General features: G+C 44.6%; 1 protein-coding gene across 2 annotated transcripts in view; it reads left to right on the top strand.

The window, feature by feature from the left end:
• Positions 1–14095, top strand: part of LOC124048431 (zinc finger protein 385C-like) — a 166024-nt gene extending 151929 nt beyond the window's left edge. For both annotated transcript variants that reach the window (XM_046369213.1, XM_046369214.1), the window contains 6 exons: positions 1503–1689; positions 7032–7400; positions 7576–7778; positions 8025–8123; positions 8250–8342; positions 11691–14095. In XM_046369213.1, coding sequence (XP_046225169.1) covers positions 1503–1689; positions 7032–7400; positions 7576–7778; positions 8025–8123; positions 8250–8342; positions 11691–11927 — 1188 coding nt within the window. In that variant the 3' untranslated portion in view covers positions 11928–14095. The remainder of the gene's footprint in view (positions 1–1502; positions 1690–7031; positions 7401–7575; positions 7779–8024; positions 8124–8249; positions 8343–11690) is intronic.
• Positions 14096–19928: the final 5833 nt, after the last annotated feature.

The raw sequence follows: 19928 nt of genomic DNA on the forward strand, positions 1-19928 counted from the left end.
ACATAAGTATTCAGACCCTTTGCTATGAGACTCGAAATTGAGCTCAGGTGCATCTTGTTTCCATTGATCATGCTTGAGATTTTTCTACAACTTGATTGGAGTCCAGGTGTGATAAATTCAATTGATTGGACATTATTTGGAAAGGCACACATTTGTCTATATAAGGTCCCACAGTTGACAGTGCATGTCAGAGCAAAAACCAACCCACGAGATTAAATGAATTGTCTGTAGAGCTCAGAGACAGGATTGTGTCGAGGCACAGATCTGGGGAAGTTTACCAAAACATTTATGAAGCATTGAAGGTCCCCAAGAACTCAGTGGCCTCCATCATTGAATGGAAGAAGTTTGGATCCACCAAGACTCTTCCTAGAGCTGGCCACCTGGCCAAACTCAGCAATCAGGGAGAAGTGCCTTAGTCACTCAGACAGAGCTCCAGAGTTCATCTGTAGAGATGGGAGAAACGTCCAGTAGGACAACCATCTCTGCAGCACTCCACCAATCAGGCTTTTATGGTAGAGTGACAAGATGGAAGCCACTCCTCAATAAAAGGCACATGACAGCCTGCTTGGGGTTTGCCAAAGGCACCTAAGGACTCTCAGACCATAAGAAACAAGATTCTCTGGTCTGATAAAACCAAGATTGAACTCTTTGGCCTGAATACTAAGCGTCACTTCTGGAGGAAACCAGGCACCATCCCTACGGTGAAGAATGGTGGTGGCAGCAGCATCATGCTGTGGGGATATTTTTCAGCGGCAGGGACGTGGAGACTGGTCAGGAACGAGGGAAAGATAAATGGAGCAAAGTACAGAGATCCTTGATGAAAACCTGCTCCAGAGCACTCAGGACCTCAGACTGGGGTGATGGTTCACCTTCCAACAGGACAACGACCTTAAGCACACAGCCAAGACAACGCAGGAGTGGCTTCGGTACAAGTCTCTGAATGTCCTTGAGTGGCCCAGCCAGCCTGACTTGAACCTGATTGAACATCTCTGGAGAGCAGCGATGCTCCGCATCCAACCTGACAGAGCTTGAGAGGATCTACAGAGAAGAATCGGAGAAACTCCCCAAATACAGGTGTGCCAAGCTTGTAGCGTCATACCCAAGAAGACTCGAGGCTGTTATCACAGCCAAAGGTGCTTCAACAAAGTACTGAGTAAAGGGTCTGAATACTTATGTAAATATATTATTTCAGTTTTTAATTTATTTATACATTTTCAGTCATTTAAAAAAACGTTTTTTGCCTTATCATTATGGGGTATTGTGTGTAGATTTTTAAAAAACAAATGAATAAGGCTGTAATGTATCAAAATGTGGAAAAAGTCAAGGGGTCTGAATACTTTCCGAATGCACTGTATGAACTGTGTAACTAGTTACCAAGTTTTTTGCCAAAATCCTTCCCCTTTCCTAATTTCTTGTCATTTTTTGTTTCAGTTCTGTTCTGATGCTGAGATCCAGGGATCTCTTCCTCTCTCATACTGTTTCTTTGTCTCCTCCATGACCAGAACCAGGCTGAGGCTCACTACAAGGGCCACAAGCACACACGCAAGCTGAAATCCATGGACGCCCAGAGGAACCGTCAGAGGGGCCAGGGCTCCATGGCAGGGAGGGAGAGAAACAGAGACAGGGGGAAGACTGGAGTGGCAAAGTCCCTACCAGCACTGATGGACCCCAGCCTCACAGAAGGAACAGGTAAAATACCAGGTCTGGAAAAAAAGCTCCGCTCTCGCCTTCCTTTGAAGTAAGGATTGAGACCTGATTGCGATCAGCAATTAGGATTCATGTTAGATCAGTGATCATAGCAAGGAACGTGCATGCGGAGGATGTCGTTTTGACGTGTAGGAGCGGAGCTGTTGTTGTAAGCTATCCTGGAATTCACGGTGATTATGGTTCTGTTTCACGATTGTTTCAATTCACTGAATAAGAGTAGATTCCAGGCTTATTGTAACCTTGTTTTCTGTCCGCAAAACACAGCACAGAAACTTGCCCATAATAACCATTTTAGGTTGACAAGACAGCTACTATTAATCCAAGTTTGGAATGCTACTGCTAGGGATTGTCGATAACCGCTTTAAAGAACACAGATTTCTCACAGACATCGTAAAAAGCTAAGTTACGGTAGGAGATCATTCCTGCTATAAATATTTTTTAGCATTTTAGTGCTATTTTGTGGACAGAAAATGTTGCCCATACCGTTTACCGATCAAAACAGTATCTTTGTCTTCCTGTTATTTTGTCTCTTTGTCTTGTCGTTTGTCAATCCATTTTTCTCATCTGAAAATAGCCCCATCTCCTGTCGCTCCTTCCTTCGCCGTATTTACTAGACTCATCTTCGTTTTCTATTGATTCTCTCCATACTTCGTTCACCATAATTCAATTCCATTTAATGACATAATGATAGAGCCTTTATATCCAGGGTAACCATGGCAATTGATTAATGGAGAGAAAGGGAGAGAGAAAAAAACAGAGAGAGAGAAAGGGACAGTGAGGGAGAAAGGGAGAAAGAGTGAGAGAAAGGTAAGAGTTTATTGATTTATAACTAACAGTCTCGTATATTCCTGTCTTTGACCATCGTTGTTATATGTTTACTTTGACAATGTACAGTGCATTCAGAAAGTATTCACAACACTTGACTTTTCCAAATTGTATTGTTTTACAGCCTGAATTTAAAATGGATTCGATTGAGATTGTTTTTGTCACTGATCTACAGACAATACCCAATAATATCAAAGAATTATTCATTCAAAATGAAAAGTTGAAATGTCTTGAGTCAATAAGTATTCAACCCCTTTGTTATGGCAAGACTGAATATGCTCAGGAATAAAAATTGGTCATATAATAAGTTGCATGGACTCACTCTGTGTGCAATAATAGTGTTTAACATTATCTTTGAATGACTACCTCATCTCTGTAACCCACACATACAATTATCTGTAAGGTCCCTCAGTTGAACAGTGAATTTCAAACACGGATTCAACCACAAAGGCCAGGGAGGTTTTCCAATGCCTCTCAAAGAAGGGCACCTATTGGTAGATAAGTTTTTTTTAAAGCAGACATTGAATATCCCTTTGAGCATGGTGAAGTTATTAATTACACTTTGGATGGTGTATAAATACACCCAAACACTACAAAGATACAGGTGTCCTTCCTAACTCAGTTGCCGGAGAGTAAGGAAACTACTCAGGGATTTCACTGTGAGGCCAATGGTGACCGTAAAACAGTTACAAAGTTTAAAGGTTGTGATATGAGAAAACTGAGAATGGGTCAACAATATTGTAGTTCCTCCACAATGCTAACCTATTTGACAGAGTGAAAAGAAGGGAGCCTGTACAGAATACACATATTCCAATACATGCATCTTGTTTGCAGTAAGACACTAAAGTAATACTGTAACAAAGCAATTCATTTTTTTTTACCTGAATACAAAGTGTTATGTTTGGGGCAAATCCAATACAACAGATTACTGGGTAGCACTTTCCATATTTTCAAGCATAGTGGTGGCTGCATAATGTTATGGGTATGCTTGTAATTGTTAAGGACTTTTTTAAATAAAAAATTAACGGAATGGAGCTAAGCACAGGCAAAATCCTAGAGGAAGACCTGGTTCAGTCTGCTTTCCACCAGACACTGGGAGATTAATTCAACTTTCAACAATAACCTACATATGTGGCAGCTACCTTATGATTGATGAGGATTTTCATAGGGCAAATGAATGGTCTTTACTAGACGTCCGCGGGTGCTATTAAAATAGGCTGACGGCCTCAGGTCGCCCCCCCCCCCCCCAAGGCCTTGTCTTCCGGGAAGTAAAGAAAAAAACTTTCCAGGACACTCTGTCACGCCCTGACCATAGAGAGCCCTTGGTTTTCTATGGTGTAGTAGGTCAGGACGTGACTAGGGGGTGATCTAGTATATCTATTTCTATGTTGGTGCTAATGTGGTTCCCAATTAGAGGCAGCTGTTTATCTTTGCATCTGATTGGGGATCATATTTAGGTAGCTATTTCCCCACCTGTGTTTTGTGGGATATTGATTGTTTTTATTTGTTTATTTATTTCACCTTTATTTAACCAGGTAGGCAAGTTGAGAACAAAATCTCATTTACAATTGCGACCTGGCCAAGATAAAGCAAAGCAGTTTGACACATACAACAACACAGAATGTGGAGTAAAACAAACATGGAGTAAAACAAACATACAGTAGAAAAATATGTCTATATACAATGTGAGCAAATGAGGTGACATAACGGAGGTGAAGGCAACAAAAAAAAGGCCATGGTGGCAAATACAATATAGCCAGTAAAACACTGGAATGGTAGATTTGCAGTGAATGAATGTGCAAGGTAGAGATAGAAATAATGGGGTGCAAAGGAGCAAAATGAATAAATACAGTAGGGGGAGAGGTAGTTGTTTGGGCTAAATTATATATGGGCTATGCTGCTCTGACAGCTGGTGCTTAAAGCTAGTGAGGGAGATCTGTTTCCAGTTTCAGAGATTTTTGTAGTTCGTTCCAGTCATTGGCAGCAGAGAACTGGAAGGACCAGAGTGACCAGAGAGATATACCTGCGGAGCGCGTGCTACAGGTGGGTGCTGCTATGGTGACCAGCGAGCTGAGATAAGGGGGACTTTACCTAGCAGGGTCTTGTAGATGACCTGGAGCCAGTGGGTTTGGCGACGAGTATGAAGCGAGGGCCAGCCAACGAGAGCGTACAGGTCGCAGTGGTGGGTAGTACTGTATATGGGGTTTTGGTGACCAAACGGATGGCACTGTGATAGACTGCATCCAATTTATTGAGTAGGGTATTGGAGGCTATTTTGTAAATTACATCGCCGAAGTTGAGGATCGGTAGGATGGTCAGTTTTACAAGGGTATGTTTGGCAGCATGAGTGAAGGATGCTTTGTTGCGAAATAGGAAGCCAATTCTAGATTTAACTTTGGATTGGAGATGTTTGATGTGAGCCTGGAAGGAGAGTTCACAGTCTAACCAGACACCTAGGTATTTGGAGTTGTCCACATATTCTAAGTCAGAACCGTCCAGAGTAGTGATGTTGGACAGGTGGGCAGGTGCAGGCAGCGATCGGTTGAAGAGCATGCATTTAGTTTTACTTGTATTTAAGAGGAATTGGAGGCCACGGAAGGAGAGTTGTATGGCATTGAAGCTCGTCTGGAGGGTTGTTAACACAGTGTCCAAAGAAGTGCCAGAAGTATACAGAATGGTGTCGTCTGCGTAAAGGTGGATCAGAGACTCACCAGCAGCAAGAGCGACATCATTGATGTACACAGAGAAGAGAGTCGGTCCAAGAATTGAACCCTGTGGCACCCCCATAGAGACTGCCAGAGGCCCGGACAACAGGCCCTCCGATTTGACACACTGAACTCTATCAGAGAAGTAGTTGGTGAACCAGGCGAGGCAATCATTTGAGAAACCAAGGCTTTCGAGTCTGCCAATGAGGATGTGGTGATTGACAGAGTCGAAAGCCTTGGCCAGGTCAATGAATACGGCTGCACGGTATTGTTTCTTATCGATGGCGATTAAGATATCATTTAGGACCTTGAGCGTGCCTTGTCCATTGCTGTTCTGGTTAATGTTAATTGGCTTATTTCACTGTAGAGCCTCTAGCCCTGCTCACTATACCTTATCCAAACTTTCTGTTCCACCACCCACACATGCGATGACATCACCTGGTTTCAATGATGTTTCTAGAGAAAATATCTCTCTCATCACTCAATACCTAGGTTTACCTCACCTGTATTCACATCCTACCATACCTTTGTCTGTACATTATACATTGAAGCTATTTTATCGCCCCCAGAAACCTCCTTTTACTCTCTGTTCTAGACAACCAATTCTCATAGCTTTTAGCCGTACCCTTATCCTACTCCTCCTCTGGTGATGTAGAGGTTAATCCAGGCCCTGCAGTGCCTAGCTCCACTCCTACTCCCCAGGTGCTCTCATTTGTTGACTTCTGTAACCGTAGAAGCCTTGGTTTTATGCATGTTAACATTAGAAGCCTCCTCCCTAAGTTTGTTATATTTACTGCTTTAGCACACTGCCAATCCGGATGTCCTAGCCGTGTCTGAATCCTGGCTTAGGAAGTCCGCCAAAACAGACAGACTATCCTACCGATCCTCGGGGTAATGCCCCGCCTTATCTCAGCTCACTGGTCACCATAGCAGCACCTGCCAGTAGCACACGCTCCAGCAGGTATATTTCACTGGTCATCCCCAAAGCCAATTCTTCCTTTGGCCGCCTCTCCTTCTAGTTCTCTGCTGCCAATGACTGGAACGAACTGCAAAAATCACTAAAGCTGGAGACTCTTACCTCCCTCACTAGCTTTGAGCACCAGCTGTCAGAGCAGCTCACAGATCACTGCACCTGTACATAGCTCATCTGTAAATAGCCCATCCAATCTACCTCATTCCCCTACTGTATTTATTTCTTTATCTTGCTCCTTTGCACCCCAGTATCTTGCACATTCATCTTCTGCACATTCTACCATTCCAGTGTTTAATTGCTATATTGTAATTACTTCGCCACCATGGCATATTTATTGCTGTAGATAGATTTTTATACTGTATTATTGATTGTATGTTTGTTTATTCGATGTGTAACTCTGTGTTGTTGTATGTGTCGAACAGCTTTGCTTTGTCTTGGCCAGGTCGCAGTTGCAAATGAGAACTTGTTCTCAACTAGCCTACCTGGTTAAATAAAGGTTAAGTAAAAAATACCAGTGTTGAGCAATGCTCTCAGTAAACAGAATCTACATCTGCCAGTGTTTTTAATTGAATCCAGCTCTCACCTGAATCCACTGTCTTACGCTGCCTGATATAGTTGCCAAGTGAATGCTGGCCTTTCTCCCCCCATGTAGCCCTAACCCCATTGTCTTACGTCAGATAGAGACTAGAGTCAGGTGAGGGACTAATGCTGTGTAAGACTGAAGCCACCTGTCGGAAGACAATTTAACCCCAATCCCTGTTTGTATGTGAATACCACATGTACGATAACTCTCACACAGCAACTTCTCTCTTTCTCCCCAGGCCTGCTCTCGTCTCACCAGCCCCCCACCAGCCCGAAGCTGGATGACCCCCTCCAGGGGGTCTCCTCCACCCCTATGCCTGTCTCGGAGACCTCTTCCCTGGACGCCTTGGCCCTCCTCTCCCCCCACGTCTCCCCTGCTGTCTACCAGCTCTCGGAGCTCACGTCAGATGGTAGCCCTATGGAGGGCCCCAGCCCGACCCCAGACTCCAACCCGTCACTGGAGGGCCAGGGAGAGTCCCCAGAGGCACCAGGAGGAGAAGAGGAGACCAGGCAGGGCAAAAAGAGCCCCCCTGCCAAGCAGCACCTCCACTGTCCCATGTGCAAAATCACAGTCAACTCCTCATCCCAGCTAGAAGCCCACTATAGCGGTATGCACTGCAATATGTCTATATGGCTACTTGCACTGCATTTGCTATTGAGTGATAAGTAGATACTATTTAAATGCTGACCTATGATTCTGATTAAAACATTTTTTTACTGATCAATAGCTATGTGAATCAATAGCTATGTGGTCGTGTCTGTGATGTGTCTGTGCCTTTCTAGGCTCCAAACACAAGCAGATGCTGGAGGGCCAGGTGGGTGCTCAGGCGCGACGCCGAGGCAAGGTAATGTCATTACCTAGGCCGACATGCAGGAGCAAGCAGGCAATAAGCAGCAAGGCCAGGGTGGGCGTGGCCCTGGCTAGCCAACCGTTCCACTGCGAGATGTGCGAGGTGTCCGTCAACTCGGAGACGCAGCTCAAACAGGTGTGTGTGTTTGTGAGTGTTTCTGAGTGTGTGTAGTACAGCCTCAAAATATATATGCCATGCACTCAGTCCTTGCATTTGGAGCTGCCTATGAATTTGAGAGGGGTTACATTTCCCTAGCCCCATCCCTCAGCTGTAGACCAATACAAGTGGGATTTTCGATTGTATTTCGAATGAATCCCAGCATGTAGCTTTTAAGGGATGTTTCACTCAGTATAAAACCTAACATTTGCTTTTGTCCCTCAGCACATGAGCAGCAGAAGACACAAAGACCGGTTGTCAGGAAAGCCCCAGAAACCGAAGTTCAGCCCTTATACTAAGAGCCAGCCAAACCCTGTTTTAGCGGTGAGTGTCCGTCCAACACACACACACATCACACCAACTACCCCTCCTGTCCTGCCCATTCATTCCCACACAGCCAGTGTTCTTATTTTGTCAACCCTTTCCCCCGTTCTTGTGTCCTCTCTGCAGAGCGTGAGATGGAGTGGTTTCCCGTTTGGGGGGGTGACCTCGGCCATAGGGAAACTGGCCAGCCACTGCCACCTCAGCACTTACAGCCCTCAGGTGAAGACCTATATGAGGACATTTTGTGAATGTATTTTTAGCAACCAGAGACAGATGTCTTTATCTGGTTGACTGGATGTTTTACCAGATAACCAAACTATGACATCAGATGTCTTTACCTGCATGTAACAGAGACCAGTTGGTTGTATTTGAGTTATATCCGGTCTTCTAACCCAGAAAACCAGTTTAAAGGCAGGAAATAACGTCAGGGGCCACATTTTACCCACTTAGGAAGAGTAAGAACCTGAATTTGAATTGGGCAATTGTCTTAGGTGGCTCTGGTCACATAAACGGCAAACACACATTTACTCACATTCCCAAACGGTCTCTGTCCCATTGTCTATCTATGGGGTTAATGAACTGAGCACTATAGCGTGCTGCTGCTATGTCGGATAGCTGACAAAGGGCCATGTTTGGGAATAGGCATGGTCACGTTCTTTCACAGTTCACTCACTACAAAAATAACTGCTTGAAAGTTGGTGAGGCCAAATATACTGGCAGGCACACGAAGGTCTCTCACACATGTAAACATAGCCTCACACACACACACAAACATTGTCACATTACCACAACACACACAAGTACATGCTCGCACACACACACACACACGCACGCACACACACACACACACACACACACACACACACACACACACACACACACACACACACACACACACACACACACACACACACACACACACACACACACACACACACACACACACACACACACACACACACAGACAGACAGACAGACAGACAGACAGACAGACAGACAGACAGACAGACAGACAGACAGACAGACAGACAGACAGACAGACAGACAGACAGACAGACAGACAGACAGACAGACAGACAGACAGACAGACAGACAGACAGACAGACAGACAGACAGACAGACAGACAAAGACAGAGGGCTGCACAGGATTTGTGTTTGGCCAGCTGCTGGGTAGAGGCAGTGTCTCAGGCCATGGTCACAATCTTGTCTGGGATATTTAAGGCCAGTTCGTGAGGTTGCCAACAATTCACACTGGCTTCACACAAATTGATGGTGATGGATATTCACTCTCATGTTTCATTCACCCTCACTCTGACGTTAATGTTGTGGTTAGCTGAATGCATACAGGCCTGATCTAGAGTATAACTTTTTGGATACAATTTTATGGGCTTGAAGAGAGAGAGCATTGTTAGACTGATTCTGACATGGGACACCATGTGAACATACTTTCTGGCCGAACAATAGCTAGGTTTCCATCCATTTGGCGACAGATTATTATGGGAATATTCAAAAATACGGATAAAGAAAATATTCCCACCAACAATGGTGTGTTTCCACCAAACTGGCTTCCACCAACAATCAGTGCGTGTGAGGTAATGCACACAACAGTTGACTTTTCACTTAAGTTTTTATGTTCCAAATACAAAATGTAAGTTCAATGTGTTTCCGTTGCATTTCCAACTATGTTGTCACAAAAACGCTTGCGTTAAATAGCAACTATGCCTCTACTCTGGTCTTGACACGTCCGCTCTAGGCAACAGCTGGCAGATACAGTGCGGTTGGCCAGTGCGGAGCAAGAATATTTGTATTTGCCAAACGTCAGGCAAGCATCGATCATCATGTCACCAGAATGAGACCCTCGATATTTATTGGAAAGGAACATCAAGATCACCATGCACTTTCACCACCCTGTGAAGTTCATCGGAACTTTTTTCATCAGTAGCCTAATAAACTGCATCGTCTCCTGAGTCATAGCGGGAAGACCACACACCATATCATCGCAAGACTCCCAAGTTTACTTCAATACGAAGGTTATTATATAAATATTTGGCGATGAAGGCATTTCCACTGCTGTTTCTCGCATAAATAATTTGACCGACAAAAAAAGATCCCACCATGTCGAACGAACAAATTATCTGTCGACATTTATAAAATTGTACCGAAACGTCCTGTTTCCATCACAGCTGGTACCACAGAGCTTGAGGTGGCCGGTATTCAATCAATTGCAGATAGTGGGTTTTCCAAATATTGCTTTGAGAAGTTGAATTTGCACAACTGTATGTCCTGGATGGAGGGAGTTATGGAAAATCCATAACCATCAGGAAATGATTGAATACCAGACCAGGGTCAGCCACACAATCTCCATAGACAAACAATGGCAGTGACTTTCAACGTGGCACCGTCATAGGATGCCACCTTTCCGACAAGTCAGATCATCACATTTGTCTGCCCTGCTAGAGCTGCTCCTGTCAACAGTAAGTGCTTGCAACATTCACTACCGAGTTCCAAACTGCCTCTGGAAGCAACGTCAGCACAAGAACTGTTCGTCAGGGAGCTTCATGAAATGGGTTTCTATGTCCGAGCAGCAGCACACAAGCCTAAGATCACCATGCGCAATGCCAAGCATCAGCTGGAGTGATGTAAAGCTCGCCGCCATTGGACTCTAGAGCAGTGGAAATGCGTTCTCTGGAGCGATGAATCATGCTTCACCATCTGGCAGTCCGACGGACGAATCTGGGTTTGGTGAATGCCAGGAGAACGCTACCTGCCCCAATGCATAGAGCCAACTGTGATGTTTGGTGGAGAAGCTATAAGGGTCTGGGGCTGTTTTTCATGTTTCGGGTTAGGCCACTTAGTTCCAGTGAAGGGAAATGGTAACGATACAGCATATGAGATTCTAGACGATTCTGTGCTTCCAACTTTGTGGCAACAGTTTGGGGAAGGCCCTTTCCAATTTCAGCATGACAATGCCCCTATGCACAAAGTGAAGTCCATACTGAAATGGTTTGTCGAGATCGGTTTGGAATAACTTGACTGGCCTGCACAGAACCCTGACCTCAACCCTATTGAACACCTTTGAAATTAATTGGATGCCGACTGAGAGCTAACATCAGTGCCCGACCTCACTAATGCTCTTGTGGCTGATTGGAAGTAAGTCCCCGCAGCAATGTTCCAACATTTAGTAGAAAGCATTGCCAGAAGAGTGGAGGCTGTTATAGCAGCAAAGGGGGGACTCCATATTAATGCCCATGATTTTGGAATGAGATGTTCGATGAGCAGTTGTCCACATACTTTTAGTAAGATAGTGTATGTCTAATACCTTCAAATACCTGTGCCGAGGTTGATGTGCAAATCCATGCTAAATCAAGCACACCTCAAAGAGGTATTTGAACCTGGCCCTGGGACTACTATAATGTGCCCAATAATAAATGCACATTTTTGTTTTCCATTGCAAATAGTTTCAAAACGTTTTTTCGTTGCGTGCGCTAATGAACCTGACCTGCATGTAAGTTTGTTGAATAGCTGCTGCAGACTCATACTAAAAACCCTATGGTTCCTCTCTTCCAGACCAAACTGGCCCTGCAGAAGCAGCTGTCCAAGGCCCTGTCGGCAGGTTTCCTGGCCAGCCACATGAACCCGGCCACCCTTTGCACCATGGCCTCCAATCCTCTGACCCTGCGGTGCCCCCCGGGGCCAGGCCATACACCCCTCATCCAGACCCCCCTGCTCAGCCCCGCGCTCTTCAGGCCTGCCCCGGGGCCCCTGAGGGCCACTCACACGCCCATCATCTTCTCGCCGTACTAGCCGAGTTTGGACTAGCTTGGATCAAATTGGCATACATTTACATTTTAGTAGAGCAGACGATCTAGCCCGGCCTTTCTAGATGAAAAAAAGGACCTAAGTGGAGCTACTCTGAGGCCCTGTCCAGAAACAACCCTTTACCCTCATACCTTGGCAGTTGTGTACAGTACAGTATATCATTTTATGCTGTATAAAATGATTAGATAGGTACTGTATGTAAGCAATATGGTTGGAGCTCCACTTTAACTTCTAATAGGCTAATTTGAATGTTCACCCTATCGCTGAAACCCATCAAATCCTTTCAGATCTTCACCAGTGCACAGAGGTTAAGGGTTGATTTTGTACAGGGCCTAAAACGTTTCTATGCAGCCAATGAGAGCAGAGCAGCGTGCCACCAAGTCCAACATGCAAAACCGCTTACTGGCTACGGTGCTACACACTGGAGAACCAGAGATGGCCGTGGCATTTCAGCCACAGAATTGTTGCCCCTCTCTCCCGTTGGCTCTCTGACGACTGTCGACTGCATGCTCCAACGTGGTCTGGAGGACCATCTTTGAAGCCATAGCGATGAACGATCAAGTTGTATTTGTTTTGTGCTATTTATTAGATGACGATAGAGAAGAAGGCCTATATTTATGTCACGTATAGTGTCTGTTGCCGATGTCCCCTCGCTTTAGGATTTTCCAAACAGTTTCACTCTGGGAGTAGGCCTACGCTGTCAGATTTCCCTTGTCCAGTATTAGTCCCGCACCTTTTTGTCAAGGATACTGTTTTATTTGTGTTGTGCTTTCAGCTAAGGTACTTTTCAACTAACACTTTCATTGAAACCCGGTATTAAATCCCAAAAGAGCAAACCTAGCTAGGTAGAGCCTCCACTGGACGGCAATGTATCAGTCTCTCTCTCTCTCTCTCTCTCTCTCTCTCTCTCTCTCTCTCTCTCTCTCTCTCTCTCTCTCTCTCTCTCTCTCTCTCTCTCTCTCTCTCTCTCTCTCTCTCTCTGTACTTCTGTTTTCTAAAGCCTTGTTGATGTTGGCCAACCTAAATAAAACAGGTTTGCTAGGTTGCAGCCGGTATCCACCGCATTCACGGTAAATGCTGCATAATGTATGTCAGCTCAAACGGAAAGGACTTTCAAATGTCAATTCGCTATAACGCGGATCTACCTAAACGATTTGAATCCTGGCTTTGGTCTGGGAACATGATGCACGATGCCAATGTGAGACCCCGAGTCCCAGCAACCACAGACCGATCAGACAACACATTATTAGTAATTCTGTGTGGCTCAGGCAACGGCATGGTCATGTGTTCAATTCTTGCAGGGAACACATACACGTACTAAAGAATGTATGCACTCACTATACTTCAAGTCGCTCTGGATAAATGATGTATACCCTGCTCTCAGCATTTGACAGAGAAAGATACATAAAATGTAGCTGGTCCCAGATCTCTATATGCTTTCAAGATATTCAGAGGAGCTGGCTCAAGCAGATCTGAAGTCAGGTTAACATTGATGGGTATAAGAAGGTATCGATGAGGTAAGGGTCACTCTCTCTCGTGCTCTTTATTTTTCTTCTTTCTCCCTTTCTTCCCTGTGTAAAAAGCAGTATTAGTAGAGCCACAATCAGCCCCCCACTCAAACCTGATGGAGAAGATTTTACTTCAGGGAAACAGGACTAAAGAGACAGAGAGAAGGGGGAGGGAGAGAGAGAGTGAGAGAGGCCTGCGTACAAAACACCCATAATCTGGGGCTTATTCAGAAGGGTGCAGCGTCACAGAACATTTATCATTTAGCATAGAAGTACAGTACCAGTCAAAAGTTTGGACACACCTACTCATTCAATGGTTTTTCTTTATTTTTTACTATTTTCTACATTGTAGAATAATAGTGAAGACATCAAAACTATGAAATTACATATGGATTCATGTAGCAACCAAAAACGTGTTAAACAAATTGGCTACTTCAAAGTAGCCACCCTTTGCCTTGATGACAGCTTTGCACACTCTTGACATTCTCTCAGCCAGCTTCACCTGGTTGAGAGTTCCCATAAATGCAGAGCACTTGTTGGCTGCTTTTCCTTCACTCTGCGTTCCAACTCATCCCAAACCTTCTCAATTGGGTTGAGGTTGGGTGATTGTGGAGGCCAGGTCATCTGATGCAGCACTCCATCACTCTCCATCTTGGTCAAATAGCCCTTACACAGCCTGGAGGTGTGTTGGGTTATTGTTCTGTTGACAAACAAATGATAGTCCCACTAAGCGCAAACCAGATGGGATGGCGTATCGCTGCAGAAGGCTGTGGTAGCCATGCTGGTTAAGTGTGCCTTGAATTCTAAATAAATCACAGTGTCACCAGCAAAGCAGCCCCACACCATCATACCTTCTCTGTGCTTCACAGTGGGAACCACACATGTGGAGATCATCCGTTCACCTACTGTGTCTCACAAAGACACGGCGGCTGGAACCACAAATCTCACATTTGGATTCATCAGACCCAAAGGACAGATTTCCACCTGTCTAATAATGTCCATTGCTCATGTTTCTTGGCCCAAGCAAGTCTCTTCTTATTATTGGTGTCCTTTAGTAGTGGTTTCTTTGCAGCAATTCTACCATGAAGGACTGATTCACGCAGTCTCCTCTGAACAGTTGATGTTGAGATGTGTCTGTTACTTGAACTCTGTAAAGCATTTATTTGGGCTGCAATTTCTGAGGCTGGTAACTCTAATGAACTTTTCCTCTGTAGCAGAGGTTACTCTGGGTCTTCCTTTCCTGTGTTGGACCTCTTGAGAGGACCGCTTGATGGTTTTTACGACTGCACTTCAATAAACTTTTAAAGTTCTTGAAATGTTCCGTATTGACTAACCATCATGTCTTAAAGTAATGATGGACTGTTGTTTCTCTTTGCTTATTTGAGCTGTTCTTGCCATAATATGGACTTGGTCTTTTACCAAATATGTCTATCTTCTGTATACCACCACTACCATGTCATACAATTGATTGGCTCAAATGCATTAAGAAGGAAAGAAATTCCACAAATGAACTTTTAACAAGGTACACCTGTTAATTGAAATGCATTCCAGGTGATTCCCTCATGAAGCTGTTTGAGATAATTCCAAGAGTGTGTCAAGCTGTCATCAAGGCAAAAGGTACTGTAGCTACTTTGAAGAATCTGAAATATAAAATATATTTTGATTTAACACATATTTGGTTACTACATGATTCCATTTGTGTTATTTCATAGTTTGATGTCTTCACTATTATTCTACAATGTAGAAAATAGTAAATATAAAGAAAAACCCTTGAATGAGTAGGTGAGTCCAAACTTTTGGCAGGTACTGTATATCACATAGATAGGCAGTCCTCTTTGTCATAGAGAATAAGAAATCATGCCCACTCTATACGGTGCATTTCGATCTGCAAAGTTCTGAAACGTTTCACTCTTTTGAACAATCTCCAGATGCCACCAAGCACACTGTTTATGGGAGTCTGAAGTACAGGAGCTCCTCTTTAACAAGTGGGAATCATGTCCTGATGCTTTAGCCTGATAATGTGTAGTATGAGGACTTAATTCATTCCTGAGGAAGCTGGTAAGTGTTCTCACAGAAGGGGACTATCGAAGATGTATCACCGCTCTAGTTTTAAGCCCCTGCTAACTCAGTTTTGTGTCCTTTGTTCAAACTGCTTGAGCTGGAATATTGTAGCCTAAGCAATATTACTTCATTTTAAAGTTGTATTTAAGTGTCATCCAGTGGACTACATGGGTAGCTTAATTTTCCATCCATTGCAATAATGTCAATTGGTATTCATAAAGAACATGTCGATATGATGTCTGTATCGTTGTACATGACCTTATAAAGAATACAGCTTTTTCATAGAAATGTGTCTCCTGTGTTACCTTACTCTACAGTGCCTCTTGTTGTTACACTGATGCACAATTGTAAGGATACAATTATTCTCTGGCTGTGACAGACCAATCATGCCCTCTGCTGGCCTTGCCCTCTGCTGACATCTTGAGTTCACATAGAACCAGGAAGACTCTGACAACAGAATACAAGCCACTCCCTCCTACTCCTCAGAAAACTAAACCTATCTCTGGTTAATAATAATAAATAATAATATATGCCATTTAGCAGACGCTTTTATCAAAAGCAACTTACAGTCATGTGTGCATACATTCTACGTATGGGTGGTCCCGGGGATCGAACCCACTACCCTGGCGTCACAAGCACCATGCTCTACCAACTGAGCTACAGAAGGACTTGCTATGTTTGTTAGTGCGTGCATCAAAATGGCAGAGGCCATGGACTCAATCAGTTGTCCGAGCTTTCTGGGTCTACTGAAGGATCCAGTGACTACTCCCTGTGGACACAGCTACTGTATTGGCTGTGTTAAGGGCTGCCCCCAGTGCAGACCTTTATCCCAAGGCCTGTTCTAAAGAGAAACGCTACGTTTTCTGAGGTCACCAGAAACAGAAGAAGACAGGAGTCCAAGCTGCTCCCCCTTCTCTGTCCTTTGCTGGACCTGGAGATTTGGAGAGCTGGGAGAAAACTAAAAGCTGTGATGTCCTGCCTGGTCTCTTAATGTGAGACTCACCTCCAGCCTTAGTAGCTCCATTAAAGAAGCACAAGCTAGTCAAAGCCTCCACACAACTACTGGAGGTTTTTAATGCATGAACATAAAAGCCATGAGACAGATACAGCTACAGCAGAAAGGACTGAGAAACAGGTAAGGTGCGTTCCTGGTGTAACTCGTGCAGTTGTTGTTGCCATCCTGTACCTGTCCCGCAGGTGTGATGTTTGGATGTACCGATCCTATACAGGTGTTGTTACACATGGTATGCCACTGTGAGGACGATCAGCCGTCCGTCCTGTCTCCATGTAGCGCTGTCTTAGGCATCTCACAGTACGGACATTGCAATGTATTATCCTAGACTTGAAGCTCTGGTACCACTTGCCATGCGGTAGCAGAGAGTAAAGTATATGACTTGGGTGACTGGAGTCTGACCAATTTTTGGGCCTTCCTCTGCTTAGTATATAGGTCCTGGATGGCAGGAAGCTTGGCCCCAATGATGTGCTAGGCCATACGCACTACCCTCTGTAGCGCCTTGTGGTCGGATGCCGAGCATTTGCCATACTAGGCAGTGATGCAACTGGTTAGGATGCTCTCGATGGTGCAGCTGTAGAATATTTAGAGGAGTTGAGGACCCATGGCAAATCCTTTCAGTGTCCTGAAGGGGAATAGGTTTTGTCATACCCTCTTTACTACTGTCTTGGTGGGCTTGGTCCATGTTAGTTTGTTGGTGATGTGGACACCAAGAAACTCTGTCCTCTTTTTCCTGTAGTCCACAATCCTCTCCTTTGTCTTGTTCACATTGAGATAGAGGTTGTTGTCCTGGCAGCATACTGCCAGGTCTCTGACCTCCTCCCTATAGGCTGTCTCATTGTTGTCGGTGATCAGGCCTACCACTGTTGTGTCATCAGTAAACGTAAGTATAGTGTTGGAATCGTGCTTGGCCACACAGTCGTGGGTGAACAGGGAGTACATGAGAGGTCTAAGCAGGCACCCCTGAGGGGCCCTCGTGTTGAGGATCAGCGTGGCAGATGTGTTTTTGCCTTCCCTCACCACCTAGGGACAGCCCATCAGGAAGTCCATTATCCAGTTGCAGAGGGAGATATTTACTCCCAGGGTCCTTAGCTTAGTAATGAGCTTTGAAGACACTATTGTGTTGAACGCTAAGCTGTAGTCCGTGAACAGCATTCTCACATAGGTGTTCCTTTTGTCTAGGTGGGAAATGGCAGTCTGAAGTGCGATTGAGATTGGAGCATCTGTGGATCTGTAGGGGCGGTATGGGAGTGAGTCTAGGGTTTCCGTGATGATGGTGTTTATATGAGCCATGACCAACCTTTCAAAACACTTGATGGCTACCGTCATGAGTGCTACAGAGCGGTAGACATTTAGGCAGGTTAACTTCCCTTTCCTGGGCACATGGACTATGGTGCGCTGCTTGAAACATGTAGGTATTACAGACTCAGTCAGGGAGAAGTTGGAAATGTCAGTGAAGACACTTGCCAGTTGGTCCACACATGCTCTGAGTACACATCCTGGTTATGCGTCTGGCCCCGCAGCCTTGAGTGTTGACCTGTTTAAAGGTCTTGCTCACATCTGCTACGGGGAGAGTGATCACACAGTCGTCCTGAACAGCTGGTACTTTCATGGATACTTCAGTGTTGCTTACCTTGAAGCGAGCATAAAACTCATTTAGTCCGTCTGGTAGGCTCGCGTCACTTTTAAAGAGATGTTCAAAAAGTGTTGGGAAAATGAGTCTGTTTATGAAATGGAGTAGGTTGGCTTGTGAACTGAGTCTGTCCTTCTCCATAGTGGCTACATTTTAGATTGAACACCTTGCTGAGCCCAAGACCAGAGAGGAGTTAAAACAAAATGTGAGTAAACAGGCAAACACAAACAGATCGGTTTGGAGTATTTGGAATAAATATAACAAACATTATCAAACAAACAAACAGAAGTGCATGACACACACACACACACACATAAAAGCATACATACAAGCGGAGACATGCATGCACACACACAAAAACATAAACAGGCGTGCATGCATGTGCGTACACACGCGTATGAATGACTACACGTACGCAAACATTGTCACTCACTTTATTTATTTATTTCATCTTCTTAGACTCTTGCCAGCTGACATTGGATCCCAACACAGCACACACTAGCCTGTGTCTGTTTGATGGAGAGCAGTAATGTTGCCCGGAGAGATTAGGCCCAGTCCTGTCCGAACCATCCAGACGGATATCCCTCCTACCAACAGGTGCTGTGTAGAGACTGTCTCTCTGGAACTTGCTACTGGAAGGTAGAGTGGAGCGGGGAAGGGGTTCATGTAGCTGTCTCGTATATAAACGGATCAGCACAAAAGAAGATAGTAATGAGTGTGTGCTTTGGGAGGGAATGATCGATGCTGGAGGTTATACAGCTCTTCATTCAGCCGCTGTTTCATCCACAGTAATAACAGGACTGATATCCCTGTCCCCTGCTCCTCCAGAATAGGGGTGTACCTGGACCACGTGGCAGGAACACTGTCCTTCTACAGCATCTCTGACACAATGACCCTCCTCCAGACCACATTCACTAAGTCCTTCTATCCTGGATTCTTTGTTTGTGTTGGAACCTCTGTGGAGATGCTGACACCTACTCAGTGATAAAGCTGTAGTCTGCTGGTACCATTGTTGTGAGCTTTAGAGATTGATTTGGGATTGCAGATATCATAGAGTACAGTACTCATAGAAGAAAAGGTGCTATATAGAACCTAAAAGGGTTCTTCGGCTGTCCCCATAGGAGAGCCCTTTGAAGAACCTTTCCACAGAGGTTTCCACAACTCAAAAGGCTCCTACCTGGAACCACAAAGGGTTCTCCTATGGGGACACCCGAATAACCCTTTTGGAACCCTTTTTTTTCTAAGAGTGCATAATAAATGTACTTAATTTGCGTATACAGAGGTGTAATTAAAACCGAGTGTAACAGACTGAGCCTTTGGTTCTCGAATGAACGTGAACGCGTAATGATGAGACACGTGTACACGTCAATGGTGGGAAGTTTGATTGACAGATGAAAGGGACCAATCATCATCGAGCTTAGTTGAGTCAGTCCGGGAGCGGAACACCGCTGAACAGTTCAAGGGGAGAAGTCATTTGTAGTTGATCATTAAAGTATTTTGACTTAGTTGTTGCGCTATATTTTGCACTATAACTGAAAAGTGTGTATTTGGAAAACTTGGTATGGAAGATAGTGAGACTTGTGCACCACATACACCTATAGACAATTTTGGTCTCTGTGGTTTATGTTTGCTGAATAATATTCACAATGTTACTTGTACCACATGCAACAACTTAATCAAAAGTAAAATAAATTGTACTTGCAAGGATACACTACCTCTTGTTTTTCATTTAGGATCATCATCCCAGTGTTTTCAATGAGGACACACAGCAA

This window comes from Oncorhynchus gorbuscha, linkage group LG11, assembly GCF_021184085.1.
Source record: "Oncorhynchus gorbuscha isolate QuinsamMale2020 ecotype Even-year linkage group LG11, OgorEven_v1.0, whole genome shotgun sequence".
Classification (NCBI taxonomy): Eukaryota; Metazoa; Chordata; class Actinopteri; order Salmoniformes; family Salmonidae; genus Oncorhynchus; species Oncorhynchus gorbuscha.